An 18,248-nucleotide genomic window follows, 5' to 3' on the forward strand; every position below is an offset into this window, starting at 1 on the left:
ACATTCAGGACAGAATAAACCCTCTAACATTAATTTTCTGTTCCAGTTCATATTATTCTGCTAAAGTGTACCTGTAACCTACCTGCAGTGCAAGCAAAGTTTAGATGATGAAGCGTTTCACAGGAAACCACTTAATGCATAAAACAGTTGTCAGCACAAGACACAGGCAAAAGATACACTTTAAATAAATAAATATGGGTCATTTTGTTTGAAGTCCTAAACGCTGGGCCACTGCATACTATATAATCAGGCCCATATGCAATATTTATGTGAAATTTGCATGGGTTGATAAAACCTGTGATTATGAAATGACTTTGTTGCCCAGGACAATCAACATGAGAGTATTACAGATTGCTGCTTCCATAGCAGAAGTATAAAGAGCACTTAATTCAATTATCCATTAATCCTCATATATACACAATGGAGGAAAAGAAAAGAATATTGCTACCCACAACAACCAATCAGATTCCAGGTGTGATTTTTCTACCGCTCACCATAATTTTACACTTTTCCTCTCCTCCAATTTTATACAAGGAGTCATTATGGGGAAGACTGCCTTCAGTTCATGTTTCAAGCGCTGGGCCAAGACAGTAATACTTTATGTCTACATAAACTGCAATGACAATGTGTTATGTGATGGAGCTCACTGCTGTCATGTGTTTTTTAAAGGAAATGAAATGACGGCTAGAAGCCATGACCAGTACAGTGACCAAAATGGTGGAGACGGATGTCATTATGTAAGAGCAGAAAGGTGATAACGGAATGAAAATGACAGAGCAACATAAACAGAAGGGAACACGACGTGGATGATAAAAAGACACAAAAAGAAAACCTAGAACCTCATGAGGAAGGGTGAAAGAGAGAAGAGACAGAGATAGAGACGGGGTGGGCACAGTGGGACAGCCGCACGTTTTAAGAAGAAAATTACTGACTACTAAATTGAATGCTTCCAGATTAGGCATCTGCTGAGAAAGCAGTCTTACTCGAACAAAATTGAGCCGGGGCATTTCATGTTTCTTGGATACAAGATTTCCCCTGCTACCAGCTGAAGCTGGGAAAAATGGCAGCCAAACAAGCCAAAGAGTTGCAAGCAACTTTACCAACAAGTAAGAGAAGAGGGTGAGGCCACTTTCCATCACAGCTGATTTTCAGTTTGTAATTGTGGGAATTTAATGTCAGAATATAATTTAGGAAAGAAAATGGACAGATAGGCATCCCAATCTAATTATAGTTATGAGAAAAAAAGGCCATCAAGCCAATGAAAGTTTCTGGATTTCTTTAGGAAACTCTTAAAATGTGATCCTATCTTTATTTAAGGCATAAAAAGGTAACTTCTAAAGTTAGTTTTAGAAAACATCATAAAACATTGAAATTACCATGTTTATGTCAAAGACATTTTTTTTACACTCAAGGTCACTGATGGATAAAGTATGTTAACCAGCTAGTTGTGACATCCTTGATCAAATGCTTTCCATAGCTGTTAATGAGACCTGGGCTGTGCTGAGTTAGGAGATATTTTGGCTCATTCCTGTATCAAAAACATATATTCTTAGGATATCTTGCTTGAAAAGCCTCCTTATTATGGAATTTCACTTGGAATGTAGTCAGAACTCTGACCTGGGTCTCTTTGAGCTATTCAGCTGTTTATTTACTCCTGTGTTTAAAATCATTTTTGGGTTTATGCGATCCAACATTCTGAGTTCCAGATCGCAAACTAGCACTGACATTTTACTGGAGAATCTCATATTAGAAATTGCAATTCATTGATCCTTAAGTGATTGCAAGCTTTCCAGACTCTAAAGCATTCCCATGCCATATCACCATTCTTCACAGTTGGGATATTGCTTTTGTACTGGAACTTGGTGTCTTGTATTCTCTAAACAGAGCACTATTTGTAGACTCATGTATACAGATGGTTTAAAGTATAAGATATGGCTGCAGATTCTACGCAGCCACACTAAAGTTCTTTGTCATCTGTCTCAGGAGTGTACCTCACACCCCGGGGTGTATCTACCGCGAGGCAAACAAGGCGTTTGCTTGGGTAGCATTTTTCAGGGGGGGCACGTGATGCCCCCAGGCCAGCGGCGTATCATCCATGGGTGCAGGGTGTTCACTGAACATGGGCCTCCAACAATACATTGCACAAATGGATGATACTGTCAGGTGCTACAGCTGCAGCAGGGTTTAAGTGTCCCTGCATACAGTGTCCCCTCCGCTGGCCCCGCGTCATTCCCTTCTGCCCTGTCCTCATCTTCTCTGCGACCTGCTGTTCCCTTCTCTTGGGGTGCCTGCATGGTGATTCTGCTCTGTCCAGTGAGTAGTGTGTTCTGGTGCCAAGGTGTCCTGCCCTGAGCCAGACTCCTCCTTTCACCAGTTCTGAAAACTTTCTCTGGTTGTCTACTGCTGCAGAACTTCTTGGAAGGGGGAGGGAGGTTCTACTGGGTGTTGTAGTGCAGAGCAGTGATTAGCAGCTGTGGGGTTCCTAACCCCCAAATACCCCTCCTATCCTCTCCACCTTAAACAATAACCCCCTCCCCACCTCTCCACCCTAAACAATAACCCCCTCCCCACCTCTCCACTCTAAACAATAACCCCCTCCCCACCTCTCCACTCTAAACAATAACCCCCTTCCCCACCCTAAACAATAACCCCACCTCTCCATCCTAAACAATAACCCCACTCCCCGCCTCTCCATCCTAAACAATAAACCCCTCTCCACCTCTCCAACCTAAACAATAACCTCCTCCTCTGAAGAGGCAGAGCTCTATTAGGAAGAGGTGGAGCCTAAAGAGGAAGGGATGGTGTTTACAGATGAAGGGGTGGATCTTAAACAGGAATGGGTGGGGCAAATTTAGATGGGGGGGCATCTATTTTTAGTCTTGCCCAGGTCGCTTTTCCAGTCCTATGGGTTTCAATAATTCTTCTGAGATCTTCCAAAATCTCTTTCAATCAGACCATGCACATCAGTAGAATCATGTTGTAAAAATAAACAGGTAATAATCTTTTTTTTTTACTGCAGACCAGGCCAATTCTACACTTTACCAATTGACTGAAATACTTGACTCTCAATACTCTTTTGTCAATCTCTCATTCTCCCCAAGGTTCATCTACTTTTTTCATCAATGACCTTGATTATTAAAACCATTTGTTTAACACAGATATGGTAATGTAAAATTTAAAAATCTTGTGAATGTTTTTAGTCAGATAAAATTGTTTTTATTTGTTCTGACAAGTTAAATACAGATTTGATCACACTGAAACCATTTTGATGTTTCCTAAGGTTCACCAACATTTTCTCATGACTGTATATACACTATATAGACAATGATTGTGGACAACTGACCATGTGGGCTTGTTGGGACATCCTATTCCAAATTCATGGAGAAAGTATAACTAAAGGAAATTTTTTTTTTAGATTTGGATACCCTGTGGAAAAGTTAGAACCACTGTCAAGTTTGTATTGCTTAATCTGTCCCCATCAGGGAGAGTCACCCTTTCTAGGTGTACTGATCACAAATGTCACTGGGATTTAAAGTAAGGGTAAACCCAACATTTTCAGTTGTCACAGAGTAGAGGGTAATCTTCCAAAAAGGACTCTTATTGGAAAAATATCCTTACACTTTCTGTTGAGTCTACAGAACAAGAATTAAGGAAAATCTCCCTAATGAGACATAGATAAAAAAAACTGACATGGTTTTAACCCTCCTCCACTCTATCCAAAGCAAAACAAAGGTTTTGGAGATAGATATACTTTAAGGTGAGATCCTCCCCTTTCTTGGCATCTTTAACAGCCTCCACTCTTCAGTGAATTTTCCAGATGATCTTAGAGTGTGCCTGTGGGATTTGTGCCAATTCAGCCAAGAGGGTATTTGTGAGACAGGATACTGATTTTGGACAGGCTGATTTGGCTCACAATCAATGGGCCATTTCTTCTCAAAAGGTGTTCAGTAGGACTGAGAGTAGGGCTTTGTCCAGGCCACTTGAGTTTCTTGACACAGACTTATGAGGCCATGTCTTTATGGACTTGACTTTGTGCATAAGAACTCAATAATTTGAAGAGGTGTCCAATAATATAGTCACAAAGTCATAGTTAACTTAGCATCTATTATGTATATATTATTATATATTATAGTGCATTAACAAAGAAGGCATAGTTAACTATGCATAATAGGTGCTAATCATCCAACAAATGTAAATGTATTTAGATACTATTTTGGCAGTCTGCAAGGTAATAAATTACTACTTGGGGACTTGTATGTTAACTCAGCTGAAAATTGTCAATTGATGATTCAAGGGTTCTCTGTTGTATAGAAAGAAGTAACTATGTTTTTATTGTGTTTTAAGGACTACATAGTGTTGTATGTGGAATAAAAAAGATGTTTATAAGCGTGTGTAATAATATTCTACCATCTTCTATATTTACAGTACCTACAAAGCAACATTCTTCAACTGGCGGCTACAGAATTCTTCTACTTTCCTATAGCTGGGTTAAGGCCCTCTTGTGTAGTGATATGTATGTATAGTAAGTGATGCATATCAGTCTACATTGGTGCATGTTTAGTTTAAGGAAGGGGTGGGAATCTAAGGGAAGGAATTGTTATGAGCGAGGGAGTCTGCGTGGGTAGCAAGAGGGAGAGCGATAGCAATAGCAGCAGAGGTATGAGCACACAGCTGGAGGGTCCTTACCACATTTTGAGAGCTTCCCACTGAGATACTCCATACAGTTATTGGGGTCTGAACAGCACAAGGGGAAAAACAGGGTGGGGGACATGAACCAAACATTCCCACACAAAACGCACCCCCCACATTTCCACTTTTCTATTACACCATACATGTTCTTGTTGGATTATGTGTGTGGATAGTGCAAGCTTATAAGGTAATACAGTGGAAGCAACCATTTTGTGGGAACCTGTTGACATGACAATATACTTGGCTCAAGTACGCAGTGAAACAGCATTTCAAACTTTTTAGAAATGTAAGTCTGTATGTTCACTGAGAACAGGTAATTTCACTGTAATCTAGATTTTATCTCTCATGGAACAGCGACGTCCACAGTTCATTGTTAAAGAACAGACCAAATATTAATTGAACTCACAACATGGCTGTATTTAGTGTATAGGTGTGGAAGAACCCATGTTTATGAAAAGGCTCAAAATGTTTGCCTACAAATCGTGTAAGGTTATTCTCTTGGCAGTCTACTGCTAGGTAATGGTGTCTCTTTTGTTGAGACATTGGAATTTTAAAATAAAACGCTAGGAAGAAACTATTAATGTTATGGCAATGAAAATGTGAGATGGATTAGAGTCTCCAAGTCAGCCAGTGAAGGTTAGGAAGAGCACACTTTACATTGGAATTACATAGCTGCCAACAATGTTCAACTTCTAGGGTCACTATTGCTAAGTTACTGTTGCGTGACAACACTGCTTTGGTGAACCATAGGCCTTGCAAACACAAATGGAAAATTTTAAAGGGTCATTACACTCAAAATTCATATTTTTTGGGAGATAATGGAGAATTAAACCATCTGACAGATTTTTTTTTTATTGATTCTTGGCATTTGAATTTGAGTTCCTGTATCTGCACATCTGCTGTGGCCATAACAGAGTGTTCTGCTCTCCCTGCTAGATTTATTTGTTTATTTGTTTTAGCTTAAAGATAAGAGAGATGAGCTCGGAAATGTTTGGAATCTAGTCCAAAACCCACCTGAGTGAGCCCGCCAGGAAGTTGTCACCTGTACTAGTCAATCATAAGTGACCAAGGCATTCCTCGCCCCACATATACATGCCCCTTGTATATATGTGGTTGTGGGGCAGGGAATGCCCTGGATGCAAATGACTGTCCCAGTACGGTGACAGCTTCCTGGTGGGCTCACTTATGTGGATTCAACTAGGATCCGAACAGACCTGAGCTTATTCCTATTATGGAGAATGCAACAGGAAGAGTAGGAACCATCAAAGTTGGGCAGGAACACATAAATGCCCAGGTAGATAGGAACATGAATTATGGCAGGGATATATCAATTTATAAAATACAAAACTTATAAGACACCTGAGGCTAGTACATCAGGCTCTTCCTCTAACTAAACGTTTAATTTTTTTTTTAATTATGCAATGCTATATTAAGTCAAGGCTCAAAGCTCAAATAACAATAAGTATTATAAGAATTGAATTGAATGTATGGTATGGTTTGTTTTTCTGGAAACTTTGGGACATTTCTAGGAGCTGAAGAATAAAGATTGTGTTCACACTACTAATGCATTGCATTTGCCTTGGATTAGTTTAGAGATAATTAACCTGTATTAAGGACACAGCTGCAGGGCAACCTAATGTGTGTATCTATATAGAACTTACAAAGTCTTCTGTAGAAGAGTGCACTACATCTGCATTCACAATACGGCCTGAGGTTGATTTACTAAAGTTGAGTTGAGATTCTCCACGCAATAGACTGTAGCTTTATTCACTTTGAATACCTAATAATTTGCAGATGAAATAAATAAATGGGAATTTGATTTTCACATGATTGGGTTATTTAAGTCTATTTTCAAGCTGTGCATTGTGGTGTACTGCACTGAAAAAAAAACGGTGCAGGTGTTTTTTTTTAGGTGCATTTCCAGCCCACTCAAAAAGAATGAAGTGCCTTATGGTAGCAAGCCTTAGCACACAAAAACACCTGTGTCACTGCAGAGCATAGTGTGAGTAAGCTCTATCTAATCATGGACTTACATGGACGGATATTTCAAACTTAGAACCATCCCTGGAATTTAAAGACAGTTGGCAACCATGGAATTAAGGCAACATTTATCAATGTGTCAAAAAGATAAATAGTCTTGGGCAGTTGGCGTATTTACAGAAAACTAGAGCAAAGAAAAATGGAGTAAAAGTTACCTCCAGCAACCAATAAAGTTTCATCTTTTTATGCAATTCATCCCCTGTACTACCTAGATGAACCAATGAGATTCTTTTCTTGTCTGATATAAAGTATGATTCTGACTGTTTGCTAGGAGCAACAAAGAGAATATGGTAGGCAGCACATATTCACATGGTATCTTTTGTTCATTAGCTAACTGACAAACACAGGAAAGTCTTAAAGAAAGCTTGCAGTGAAAGATGTAAGCAATTCATCTCTTTCTGTAAATGCTGGTTACCTGGCTCTTTCTGGCTTCGATACCTTTTGAGTCACTAATCCACAACATTCATGTAGCAAATGAAGTCAAACAAAAGTCAGACCTCCTATTCTGCATTCTTGTTTTTGGACAGTGACTAAGAAAGAAGTGAAGCATGAAAGCCATGGAACAAGCTTTTTTCAGATGGAAACACTAACAGTGTCAGCCTGTTTGCCTCAAGTTCATATCCTGGCTCCATCCCTTCCTACCTCCTCCACTATAGGTGAGACTTTGAAGGTGGTGACAATTAAGCCATGAAATTCTATAAGCAGCATCACTGCATAAAGTGAAAGGCATTCAGATATGCTAGTCTTAAGGCTACACAGCAGTGTTGTTCTATTACTACTATGAAATTTAGCAGTTTAACTCATATGTGACTTTTCTGGACCATACCAGAGATTTTTATTTCCTTGGAAACAACAGTTGCCCTGCTCTTCAAAATCTTTTTTTTTTCATCTTAAAGAATAGCAGGACCCTAAGGCTCGGTTCATACTTTTGCATTGTAGGAATGTGTGCATTAGCACATCACTTGCATTGGTTCATTGCAGTGCCATTCATTCTAAATGACACACCAACCTTGTCTCTACACATGCAGTGAAGTGCAGTGCAATGCACTAACTTTGCAGGCATGTCTGTTTTCTAGGATGTTGAGGTGTATTGCCAGCCCACTCATTTTGAATGGAATGCCTAATGCAGAACTTGTGTTAATGCAGCACACCCCAGCAGGTAAGTGTGAACCCAACCTTCAGCTTGACTGTTTTAAGGCAGTGATTGTCTATGTGAAATGAAAAATTAGCTTCTCTAACCAGATGTCTAACGGTACAAAATAGTAACTCCACTAAACAGCATTTAGTGGAAGTGAGTTATGTGACTTTTTCAGTGTGATGTGCCACCACTTTCAAGTATCACTGCCATGGTTTAGAAGACTTTTCATAAAAGTTTCCAACACATAAAGTTCCCCTGTGTTTTAGTAATAAGCATAATGCTAGAAGAAGGAAGGAGGGAGAGGTAGGCACTCTCTTTGGGGTTTGACAATTTGATGTCTTTTTGTAGGAGTCATGTTGTAGGCTGACTCAATACCTATGTGCCTTTGTAGTAGGGTAAAGATGGTGGGAGAGGTCATGATTTCCTGCCCCTTTAAAGCCCAAGTGAAGTCACAGAAATATATATTCAGTGAAGGACATTGTGTATACAACCTCCATTTCCTAGTCCTTCCTCCTCTTTCATGTTACAACAGTAACACAGTGTGTCCTAATATAACTGGGCAATGTAACAGGCATTCTACAAATTACAAATGTGCAGAGCACTTTGTAATTTAACCTGAGCTTGTCACACCCCCCACTATTCCTCAACACTACTAGTGAGTTACCTCTTGTAATAAGGAATGTGATCATTACGCATCTATGCTAGCAGAGAGCACGATGGCGTGGGCAGCCAGGATGTTTATTTCCACCAAGAGAAAAATCAGTTTTAGGGCATATCCATGAGAGAATCAGCTAAAAATAATAACCTACGGTAGTACAGGACTACAAAGAAAAAAAAAAAGAGGACGGGGTTGAGACTTCAGTTGGGCTTTAGGTTTTTTTTGGTTCCACATCATCTCTTTTTGATGAAAAGTATAGTGGGGCAGATGCAAGCAAAGATTGTGGCTTTCCAGAAGAGGGAGGTGGGAACCCATGGAGTATAGGTGGGTACACAGTAATAAAAAGAATAATGTGAACAGTAACTTCCTGACTATGTCTCTGAGTGGGAAACAAGGGACACGAAGGAGGATACCCTTCAAATTCAGTGGCCTTGCAAGGATTCCCATTGGGAGAAAAACACTGAGTAGCAAGAAATTCAGTGTGGTCCATGCAGGTTTTCTAAGGTTTAAGGTTAGCCAATCCTTCTTTCCACTGCAAAGACTGGACTGTACCCTGATTTATGCTGCTTAAATTATTTATGTTTCACATGCCATTGGAGTGGGGGCTAACATCCCTATGACCCTCCTACAAAAAATATTGTTCTGAATTATTGGTAATTCTCATGGATCACCAAAACAAAGGAAACAAAAACCTGTTGGCTGTCAAATTGAATCGGGAACTGTGCGAGAACTGTTACCTGCCCACTCTTCCCGGCAAGTATTATATCTTCATACTTTTTGCCTAGTATTATTACCAACTGTTATTCAGCACCTCAGAACATCTTTGAGGAGAACAACATTCTCCTAATACCCAACCACCATAAATCATGGCATTATATGATGTGGAATAGCATACTTGTATACGGAAAACTGAGTAGGCTGTGATAGTCGATTTAACATAACTCCTCAAAAATTCCCTTTTAAACTCCAAAAATAGAGGGTAGGGACAGTGCCTCTCTCATATACTCTTCCTTTGTAGCATACTGTTTGCTGTAACGTGACAGGGGCACCTCAATGCAGGTAAAGAGAGTTGTAGGATGGCAGGGCCTAAAAGTGCTTGGTGATAGCAGTATAATGAGGAATATTCACACAGCAACTCAACTCACTCTCCTCCAATTAATGCATCCATCACCTTAAATACTGACTACCCAATGCCCACTACATGATGTCTCAGCATATACAGTACTTGCTAGTATTTCTTCTATGTGACAGTGTGATAATATTTTATGCAAATTTATCAATTCAAGTCATTTATAGTAATTTCTTAAACCACAATATATACTTTTGCAACTTAGTAGAATAGATTCAGCCAAGATTAGTGAAGGCAAAGTCACGTCACAGGATTGCTTCAATGCAATTTCTTTTTAAACCCTATGTACCCTAGACTGTAGCTGATAACTGCTGTAAAACTTCTTCCTTTGTTTTTGAAGTATTATCCTTCTGCAGTTTGAACTGGACTTTTACTAAATTGAAGCACATGTCCAGAGACCCAGAAGAGGATGCCCTGGGACTGGTAAGAGACAAACATCATACAATTTAATCTGTTGCCTGCTGGGAACTGTTGTGCTTTCTTCAAGGGCCCCAACTTTGCTGGCCAATGTTTTTTCCCCATCAATCGCTGACCAGTGGGATAAAACGGGAACTGTTACAGAAAGATAGAGTTGTCTTTATATACTGTTTCTAGGAAATGCAGTTCAGTTTGGCTAACTACTGAAAGTGTACATACTATGTTGCGGACAGTGTCCCAGAATCTGGTTCAAGAGCAGAAGGCCCCAGCTGAAGGAGTGAAAAAGCTACGGACGTTGGACAAAATGGAAAAGGTCTTGCAGCCAGGTGAGGTAATAGGGGAGATTTACTAAAACTAAAGCGTGCAAAATCTTGTGCAGCTCTGCATACAAACCAATCAGCTTCCAGGTTTCATTGTCAAAGATTAAATGAACAAACTGAAGTTAGAAGCTGATTGGCTGCCATGCACAAACTGAATTGGGATCAACCAGGTCCTTATAGTTATTCTTGAGGGTGATCCACAGAGCAAAGATTTGAGTTTGGAATTAATCCCAGAAGTAGTTTTGATGAAGGCTGTATGGAGAACCCATGGGGGAGTTCCTCTTAGTGTACGCATTATTACTGATTCTCCAGCAAAGCTTCAGGCTTGAATGAAAAGACAAGTGAACCCTTCTACACCCCTCACACCACATGACTTGGGAGAGGGAGCCACAGAAGAGTTATCAGAGAACCATTTATATCCAAACAACTCCCCTTCGATGCCTGGATGAAAAGAACAGGCCAAAGCACAACTTCTGAATTGGCGGAAAGTGTTCTCCAAAAACAAGTTTGACATGGGATGAACAAAGAGAGTTCAGCATCACATTCATTTGCAAGAGTAGAAACAACTCTGAGAAAGGTCTCTGCAAATCTCCTTAGTAGACCTTAATGCCCTCAGAGAACAGATTGTAGAGTTGAAGAGAACGGGAGTCATACAGGAATCCAGACTTCTCTATGCTTCTCCCCTTGTGGTTGTCAGGAAGAAAAATGGAACAAAGAGAATATGCACTGACTCGCACCCTCAACAAAAAAAAAACATCTCAGACCAGTACAACTCCTCCACTGCAGTGTCAGAAACTGGATGGGTTGGCGTGCTGGACCTAAGAAGCAAGTGCCATCAGATTCTCATCCACCCTGGTGACTGGGAGAAAATAACACAATAGTCGTTAAAAGAGCATGTGGAGTGTTTGGAGACATTTTTGAAGTGACCCTAGGAGGAAGGATTGAAATGGTCTCTTGAGAAGTGCCAGTTCTATCAGCCATCGGTCACCTACCTTGGGCATGTTGTCTCCACTGAGAAAGTGGCCACTGACCCTAAGAAGTTGGAAACTGTCACCACTTGGTCCAGGCCAGGAAATGTGAATAAACTGCGATTTACATAGCTACAGCAAGGCAACATTTCGGAGTCTCGCAGGACCCCTTCACCAGGCATGTGACGGTGAAGGGGTCCTGCGAGACTCCGAAAATTTGCCTTGCTGTAACTATGTAATCATTTATTAGACCTTTTGGACCCATATTGGTGATCCTTGGTGTGCTGGTAACATTCTCCCTTCTTGATTCTGTTTGGTTCCAGCCGATGGTCGCTGCAGCACCCACTTATACACACAGCCATTCTTAACGCAGGAACGTGTGCCTTTGGATTGGGTTCACAAAAATAGCCCAACCCCTCACAGAGTTACTACAGGCTGACACAGATGAAGAAAAGCAAGAGACCTCTGAAAGAGCTCAACAAGCGAAGGGGTCAAGAAAGTCCCAAGATTCCATAGAGGGGGAATGGTTCGACAAATGTAAACAGGCCTTTCTTTAGTTGCAATGGAGTTTGACCAAAGCACTAGTTTTGGCATATGCTGACGCTACCAAGCCCCATGAGCTGCAAGTTGACACCAGCAGAAAAGCAGAGAAGGACTGGGTGGTGCGTTGCATCAAGAATATGATGGACATCTGAGACTTGTGGCTTACAAGCACTGAAACATTACCTCGTATGACAAAAACTACTCTACCCAGAGTTTTTAGCTTTGAAGTGGGCTGTTGTGGACAAACTGAAACAGGGCAGAATCTGAGGTTAAGACAGATTGTATGTTTTTAACCACAACCAAACTGAATGTCATGGATCATCAATGGTTAATGGCACTGTCTGGGTTCCATTTCAGTTTGAAAAACTGCACTGGAGTTGGGAATAGGGATGCTGATGCCCTGTCAAGAAGACTGTATGACTCTTAAGGAAGAGTGGACTCAAATTAATTCAGGAGTTTGACGCTTTGTGTCAAGGAATCAAGTACAGAGCCAGAGGGGCAACACTGGCCAAAGCCATAATTCACCACTGCTGGTATCACAAAGCTCTACTCTCTGCAAGAAAAACTTGAGGAAAGCACAAGCAGACGATTCTGCTGTTTGAATTTGAAAGCCTTGGAGTGTGGTCACCCGAAGCTTCTACTAGCCACAGATTCTCCGAAGGAGACACGACTAGTCTACAAAGAGTGAAATCGTTTACAGTTGCTGGACAGGGTGGTCTACCGAAGAGGTCCCTCAGATAAATGTGTTACACGATGAACATGGACATTTGGGACCTTACAGAACAATCAAGTTAGTTAGAGATTGTTTCTACTGGCCATGTATTCCAAAGCTCTACTGCAACTTGACTCAGGTTAGGAATGAGGATCTACCTACTTTCTCCAAGAAAAACGTGAAGAAAGAACAAACAGAAGATCCTGACTGCTGTATGGCTTTGAAAGCCTTGAAGAGTGGCCCAGAGCTTCTACTATCCTCAGATTCTTTGAAGGAGGCTCAACTTGTCCAAAAAGAGTGGGATTGTTTATAGCTGCTAGACAGGGTGGTCTACCAAAGGGGCCCCTGGGATAAACCCGAAGAAAGATGGTAACTGTTCCTCCCTGAAAAACATAGGGGAACAGTGCTCAATGTGTAACATGATGAACATGTACACTTTGAACCTAAAAGAATGCTCAAGTTAGAGATCGATTCTACTGGCCGTGTATGAGAACCAAAGTCAAGAACTACAGTATTGTTACTCCTGCCTATGCTGCATCCAGAGGAAGAATCTGCCCTCCAGAGCTGTGCCAATGAGCCATCACCAGAGTCAAGGTCCCTTGGATTTGGTTTGCTTTGATTTCCTGAGTATTGATCCCGACATTTCAATTGTTATGCCCCAGCTTTTCCAAATAGAGATCAACGAGTTGCTATAGTCACCAAAGTATTGGTGGAAAATTTCTTTCTTCACTATGAACTACCCCAGAGATTCCATTCTGATTAAGTAAGAGATTTCAAGACCAAGAGCTGTTTGAAACAGCTGTGGATCCCTCAAGGGGATCCACAACTAGTGAGGTGTAATTGTACCCTCTGTGACATGTTATGAACCCTTATTTCGGAAAGAAAACAGCATTGGAGCAGACACATCTCCACTGTGGTGCATGCCTGCAACAGTACTGAGAACAATGCAATTGGATATTCCCTTTATAGACTTAAGTTTGGGAGAGAAGTTTGTCTGCCAGTGGATTTGGCCTTCGGCATCTCCGTAGACAGAATTCTCCTTTGCTTTGCAGAATGGAAAATACAATAGGAAGATTGAGACAACTCCAATTTCAGCAGTACTAATGAGCCTCTGTGTTGGATTCAATAAGCACTATAAGGAGCCACTGGGTGAATCAACCTACCAACATTCATTTATACCTAAATACTGGGTTGTCTGGATTGACCCTTTAATAATATATTTCTTTTTACCCCATTAGCAGATTCTCACCTGATAGCTGCAATACAGACGGTTGTTCATGTGAACTCAAGAGCTGAGTCTGAATTGTTTCCACAACCCGTTTAAACCTCCTGCTAGGACCTAAAACAAGGAGAAAGCATGTCTTGTCAATGACCTTTTCTTCATCAAACAAAAACCCAAAATGTAAAAAGTAGAACAGTGTTGATTAAATAGTTTCCTCAGTACCACTACAAGGGCATAACTACCTGCATCCTTGTAGGAGCACAGGAGTGTAGTAGAAACATTTACAAAGAAATACACTAATTACTTCAAAAGATTTCAAAAAGCGACCTGGAAAAAAACATACACTGAAGTGGTATTTGAAGAAGATATGGCAGTTTTTTTTTTAATATTTGCGTAGTAAGCCTAGATATCGCTACTACAGTGATTTTAGTTAGCTTCAAGGTCTCATGCTGAGAAGCTGCCCTGCTGCTTACTGAAGACTTGATGAAAGAACACCCAATGAATGCAAAGTACTCTCTGACTGGATGAGTTGGAGGTTGTGATGCCACCACCTTGTCTCTTCACCTCGCCCAATCAGAGAACGCTTTGTGTTCACGCATGAGAAAATGTAGCGTGTTCCCTGAATGACGCCAGTGCCAAGCAAGGTATAGCCTCAAAATATGTACATTAATATTTACATTGATCCAAGCGTAACCAATGTAAAAATTGCCATACCTAGAATTCGGCTCTAATGGGTGCAGCCAGATTAACAGTTAGGTCACAATACAATAAACACTGTTGTCTGGAGGAGACACAATCACTTTAGATGATTGAAATAGTTGGAATTACTGTACAACCCACTGTAACAACAATGTTACCTTACTTGTAAAAGAGTTCTTCCCATAGGGTTTACATATATCAACTTAAACCTGAATGTACATTTTCTTTATAAATTGTTATGCCTATTAAAACATTTAAGACATTCCTCAATTTGTTCCCATATCATCTTTTCTTCTGTGTTTACTCTGTTATCATGTATTTAAAGCCAAATTTTGTTTAGCTTTGAATAGTAGTGTTTTTTGGTGGCCTTCTGAAATCACAGGGATGCCATGGAACTCTTTAACAGCTGCTCACTCAGGGAATCCTCCAGCTCCTATCCTCTCATTTGGGGGCATGGGATCGTGGAACTTCCCAAAATTAATTGCCTCTTATTCTATAGCATTTAATATTGTTTCTTTAAAATAAGAACACACCTAAAATAAAAGTATGGGGTTTTGTAAAAAAAAAAATGATACTCACCTTGGTGGATGCAGCAGCGGATCAATGCCGCATCTGTCCCCAGCTGCTTCTAAGACTGAGAACTAAACAATCAAAGACCGCTGACTGCTTGGTTCTCAGTCTTCAGGGAGCAGAGAACCAGTGACTGTACATCACTGGCACTCCGTTCTGCCCCTCCAGTGCTCACTGGAGTGCCAGACTGTGGAGGGGGCGGGAGCAGCTTGCTCAGACACTCAGCGGCATGCAGAGAGGCTGAGCCAGCTGCCACTCAGGCTTCTGGGCGGATCTCGACTATATGGTCAGGATCTTTCCAGAGCCTGGACCAGCTAAGGGACGTCAGCCGACAGCAGGCTTTTGAACTGCACTCCTGTGATCCATAGGAAAAGTATAAAAAGGCTTTAGCCATAGTTCCCCTTTATCAAAAATGCCTCCTCTCATCAACCTTACCATCTGTATATTAGCATTACAAATATTTTTAAAAATCCCCTTATCAATAAGGGCCAGTTCACATTTTCGGTTTTCCTGCAAAAAAACGCATGAATATTACATAAGTAAATTTAAGTAGGAAATGTTAAATTTAAAGTGGCGTTCCACTCACCCTGTCAAAAAATAAAAGCCAGCAGCTACAAAAACTGTAGCTGCTGACTTTTTAAAAAACAGCCACTTACCTGTCCCTCGGTGCCCAGCAGCCCGTTTCACAGGCTGTCCTGTGTTCCTGGTGACCGGCATCTTCACTGTGGGCATGTGGATGTGATAGCTTGCGGCTTCACAGCCGGGTACCCACTGTACATGCGCGAGTAGTGCTGAGCTTCATGAATGGTCCTGTAGTCTTCTGGCACCTGTTACATGTCCCAAAAGACTACAGGGAGGGAGGGAGGACACCTTCCATTTCCGATCGCCTAGGTTATCGGATCGGAAGTGGGAGCAGGTATCTGTCAAATTTGGGTACCCGCTCCCCCCCACCCCCCAAAGGTGCCAATCCTTAATGGGGAGCGGGTGAGCAGTCCTTAAAGCGGAACTTCCCCTTTTGGGTTGAGCTCTGCTTTAAGTTGAAAGCCATTTCTGTCCTGTGTGACTGCTTGGCATGTTTGCCGCACAGCTTATGGGCGTATTTATAAAAGAAATTGCATATGATTGTGGAAAATACTGTTTGTGGAAAATACTGCATTATGACCACTAGGTGGTGCTAAAATAATGCTGCATTTGCAACAATTGCAGAGAGTTTGGTTTGAGAACAATCGGTTTTGCCCCATTCACACAGAATTAATTTGCATGAAGTTTGCATGGATGAACAGCTTTGCAAACTTTTTTTTATAAATACACCTATAGTGTTTTCTTGTGTGTTAATAAGCATTAAGCAAGCCAACTGAAAAGCCATTGTATTTGCCATTTGCATATGTATCATACAGTTTTGTCAATTTTTACCACATCCGCACCAGGGAAAACCCCTATTCTGAAAGTTCATCTCTAAGCGCTCATGTGCACTTCAGCTGATAAACTCACGTTTAGGAGCTGTTCAGCGTTTTTTTCAGCAGCCCCTGAACTCTCCCTAATGTTTTCCTATGTGTCCATGTACACATCTTTGTTTACAGTCGTTTACAGGCATTTGAGTTTACAGTCGTATTTTTGAACCCAGAAAACTTGCGTACAGCAGTCGACTTATCAGCGTTTTAAATGCAAAATGCTTGTAAATGCGGCAAATCGCGTTTATAAGTGTTCGCTTTTGAAAATTTTTTAACTCTTCCAGTTCCCGATGCTGTCCAGAGCCTTTTTTCATCATGAAAAATGCATGCAAAGCATTTTCAAGGTACTCAGATGGACAAAACACTGAACACAGGATTTTCCTAACAAGCTTGTCACACATTGTAATGACCAATTCACACCTCAGACCTCTCCCACCCTTGGAAACAAAAGATATGTTAATGCACATTCACACCTCAAATTCCTCATGAAGACCCCCTGCCGGGTGGCCTTAATGACTCACTCCACCAGACACCTTTCCCATCCTTGGAAACAAAAGAAATGTTAATGAGCAACTCACACCTAAGCTAATCTCAACACATACTGCTGTCTCTGCTTCTACTCTCTGTATATTCAAGTATTTGGTCACCTACAAACAAGCAAGATTTCTGGCTCTCACAGACCTGTACCTTCTTCTTTAAGAGGCTCCTCTGTCCTGCACTTATTACCTGTATCAATGGCACCTGTTTGAACTTGTTATCAGTATAAAAGACACCTGTCCACAACCTCAAACAGTCACACTCCAAACTCCACTATGGCAAAGACCAAAGAGCTGTCGAAGGACACCAGAAACAAAATTGTAGACCTGCACCAGTCTGGGAAGACTGAATCTGCAATAGGCAAGCAGCTTGGTGTGAACAAATCAACTGTGGGAGCAATAATTAGAAAATGGAAGACATACAAGACCACTTATAATCTCCCTCGATCTGGGGCTCCACGCAAGATCTCACCCCGTGGGGTCAAAATGATCACAAGAACGGTGAGCAAAAATCCCAGTACCACACGGGAGGACCTAGTGAATGACCTGCAGAGAGCTGGGACCAACGTAACAAAGGCTACCATCAGTAACACACTACGCCGCCAGGGACTCAGATCCTGCAGTGCCAGACGTGTCCCCCTGCTTAAGCCAGTACATGTCCGGGCCCGTCTGAAGTTTGCTAGAGAGCATTTGGATGATCCAGAAGAGGATTGGGAGAATGTCATATGGTCAGATGAAGCCAAAATAGAACTGTTTGGTAGAAACACAACTCGTCATGTTTGGAGGAGAGAGAATGCTGAGTTGCATCCAAAGAACACCATACCTACTGAGAAACATGGGGGTGGCAACATCATGCTTTGGTGCTGTTTCTCCGCAAAGGGACCAGGACGACTGATCCATGTACAGGACAGAATGAATAGGGCCATGTATCGTGAGATTTTGAGTGCAAACCTCCTTCCATCAGCAAGGGCATTGAAGATGAAACGTGGCTGGGTCTTCCAACATGACAATGATCCCAAACATACCGCCCGGGCAAGGAAGGAGTGGCTTCGTAAGAAGCATTTCAAGGTCCTGGAGTGGCCTAGCCAGTCTCCAGATCTCAACCCCATAGAAAACTTTTGGAGGGAGTTGAAAGTCCGTATTGCCCAGCGACAGC

General features: G+C 41.4%; 1 protein-coding gene across 5 annotated transcripts in view; it reads right to left on the reverse strand.

Annotated features, from left to right (window-relative positions):
• Positions 1 to 18,248, reverse strand: part of LOC149445610 (serine/threonine-protein kinase BRSK2) — a 309,301-nt gene that overhangs the window by 14,522 nt on the left and 276,531 nt on the right. For 4 of the 5 annotated variants that reach the window (XM_089653532.1, XM_089653529.1, XM_089653528.1 and 1 more), the window contains exons 18-19: positions 13,864 to 13,953; positions 4,687 to 4,734 (exon numbers count right to left, since the gene is read on the reverse strand). In XM_089653532.1, the coding sequence (XP_089509658.1) occupies positions 4,687 to 4,734; positions 13,864 to 13,953 (138 nt within the window). The remainder of the gene's footprint in view (positions 1 to 4,686; positions 4,735 to 13,863; positions 13,954 to 18,248) is intronic. The other variant, XM_089653530.1, reaches the window with a different exon arrangement.

This window comes from Staurois parvus, unplaced genomic scaffold (genome assembly GCF_062004578.1).
Source record: "Staurois parvus isolate SC_StPar_1 unplaced genomic scaffold, SC_StPar_1.0 ptg000715l, whole genome shotgun sequence".
NCBI lineage: Eukaryota > Metazoa > Chordata > Amphibia > Anura > Ranidae > Staurois > Staurois parvus.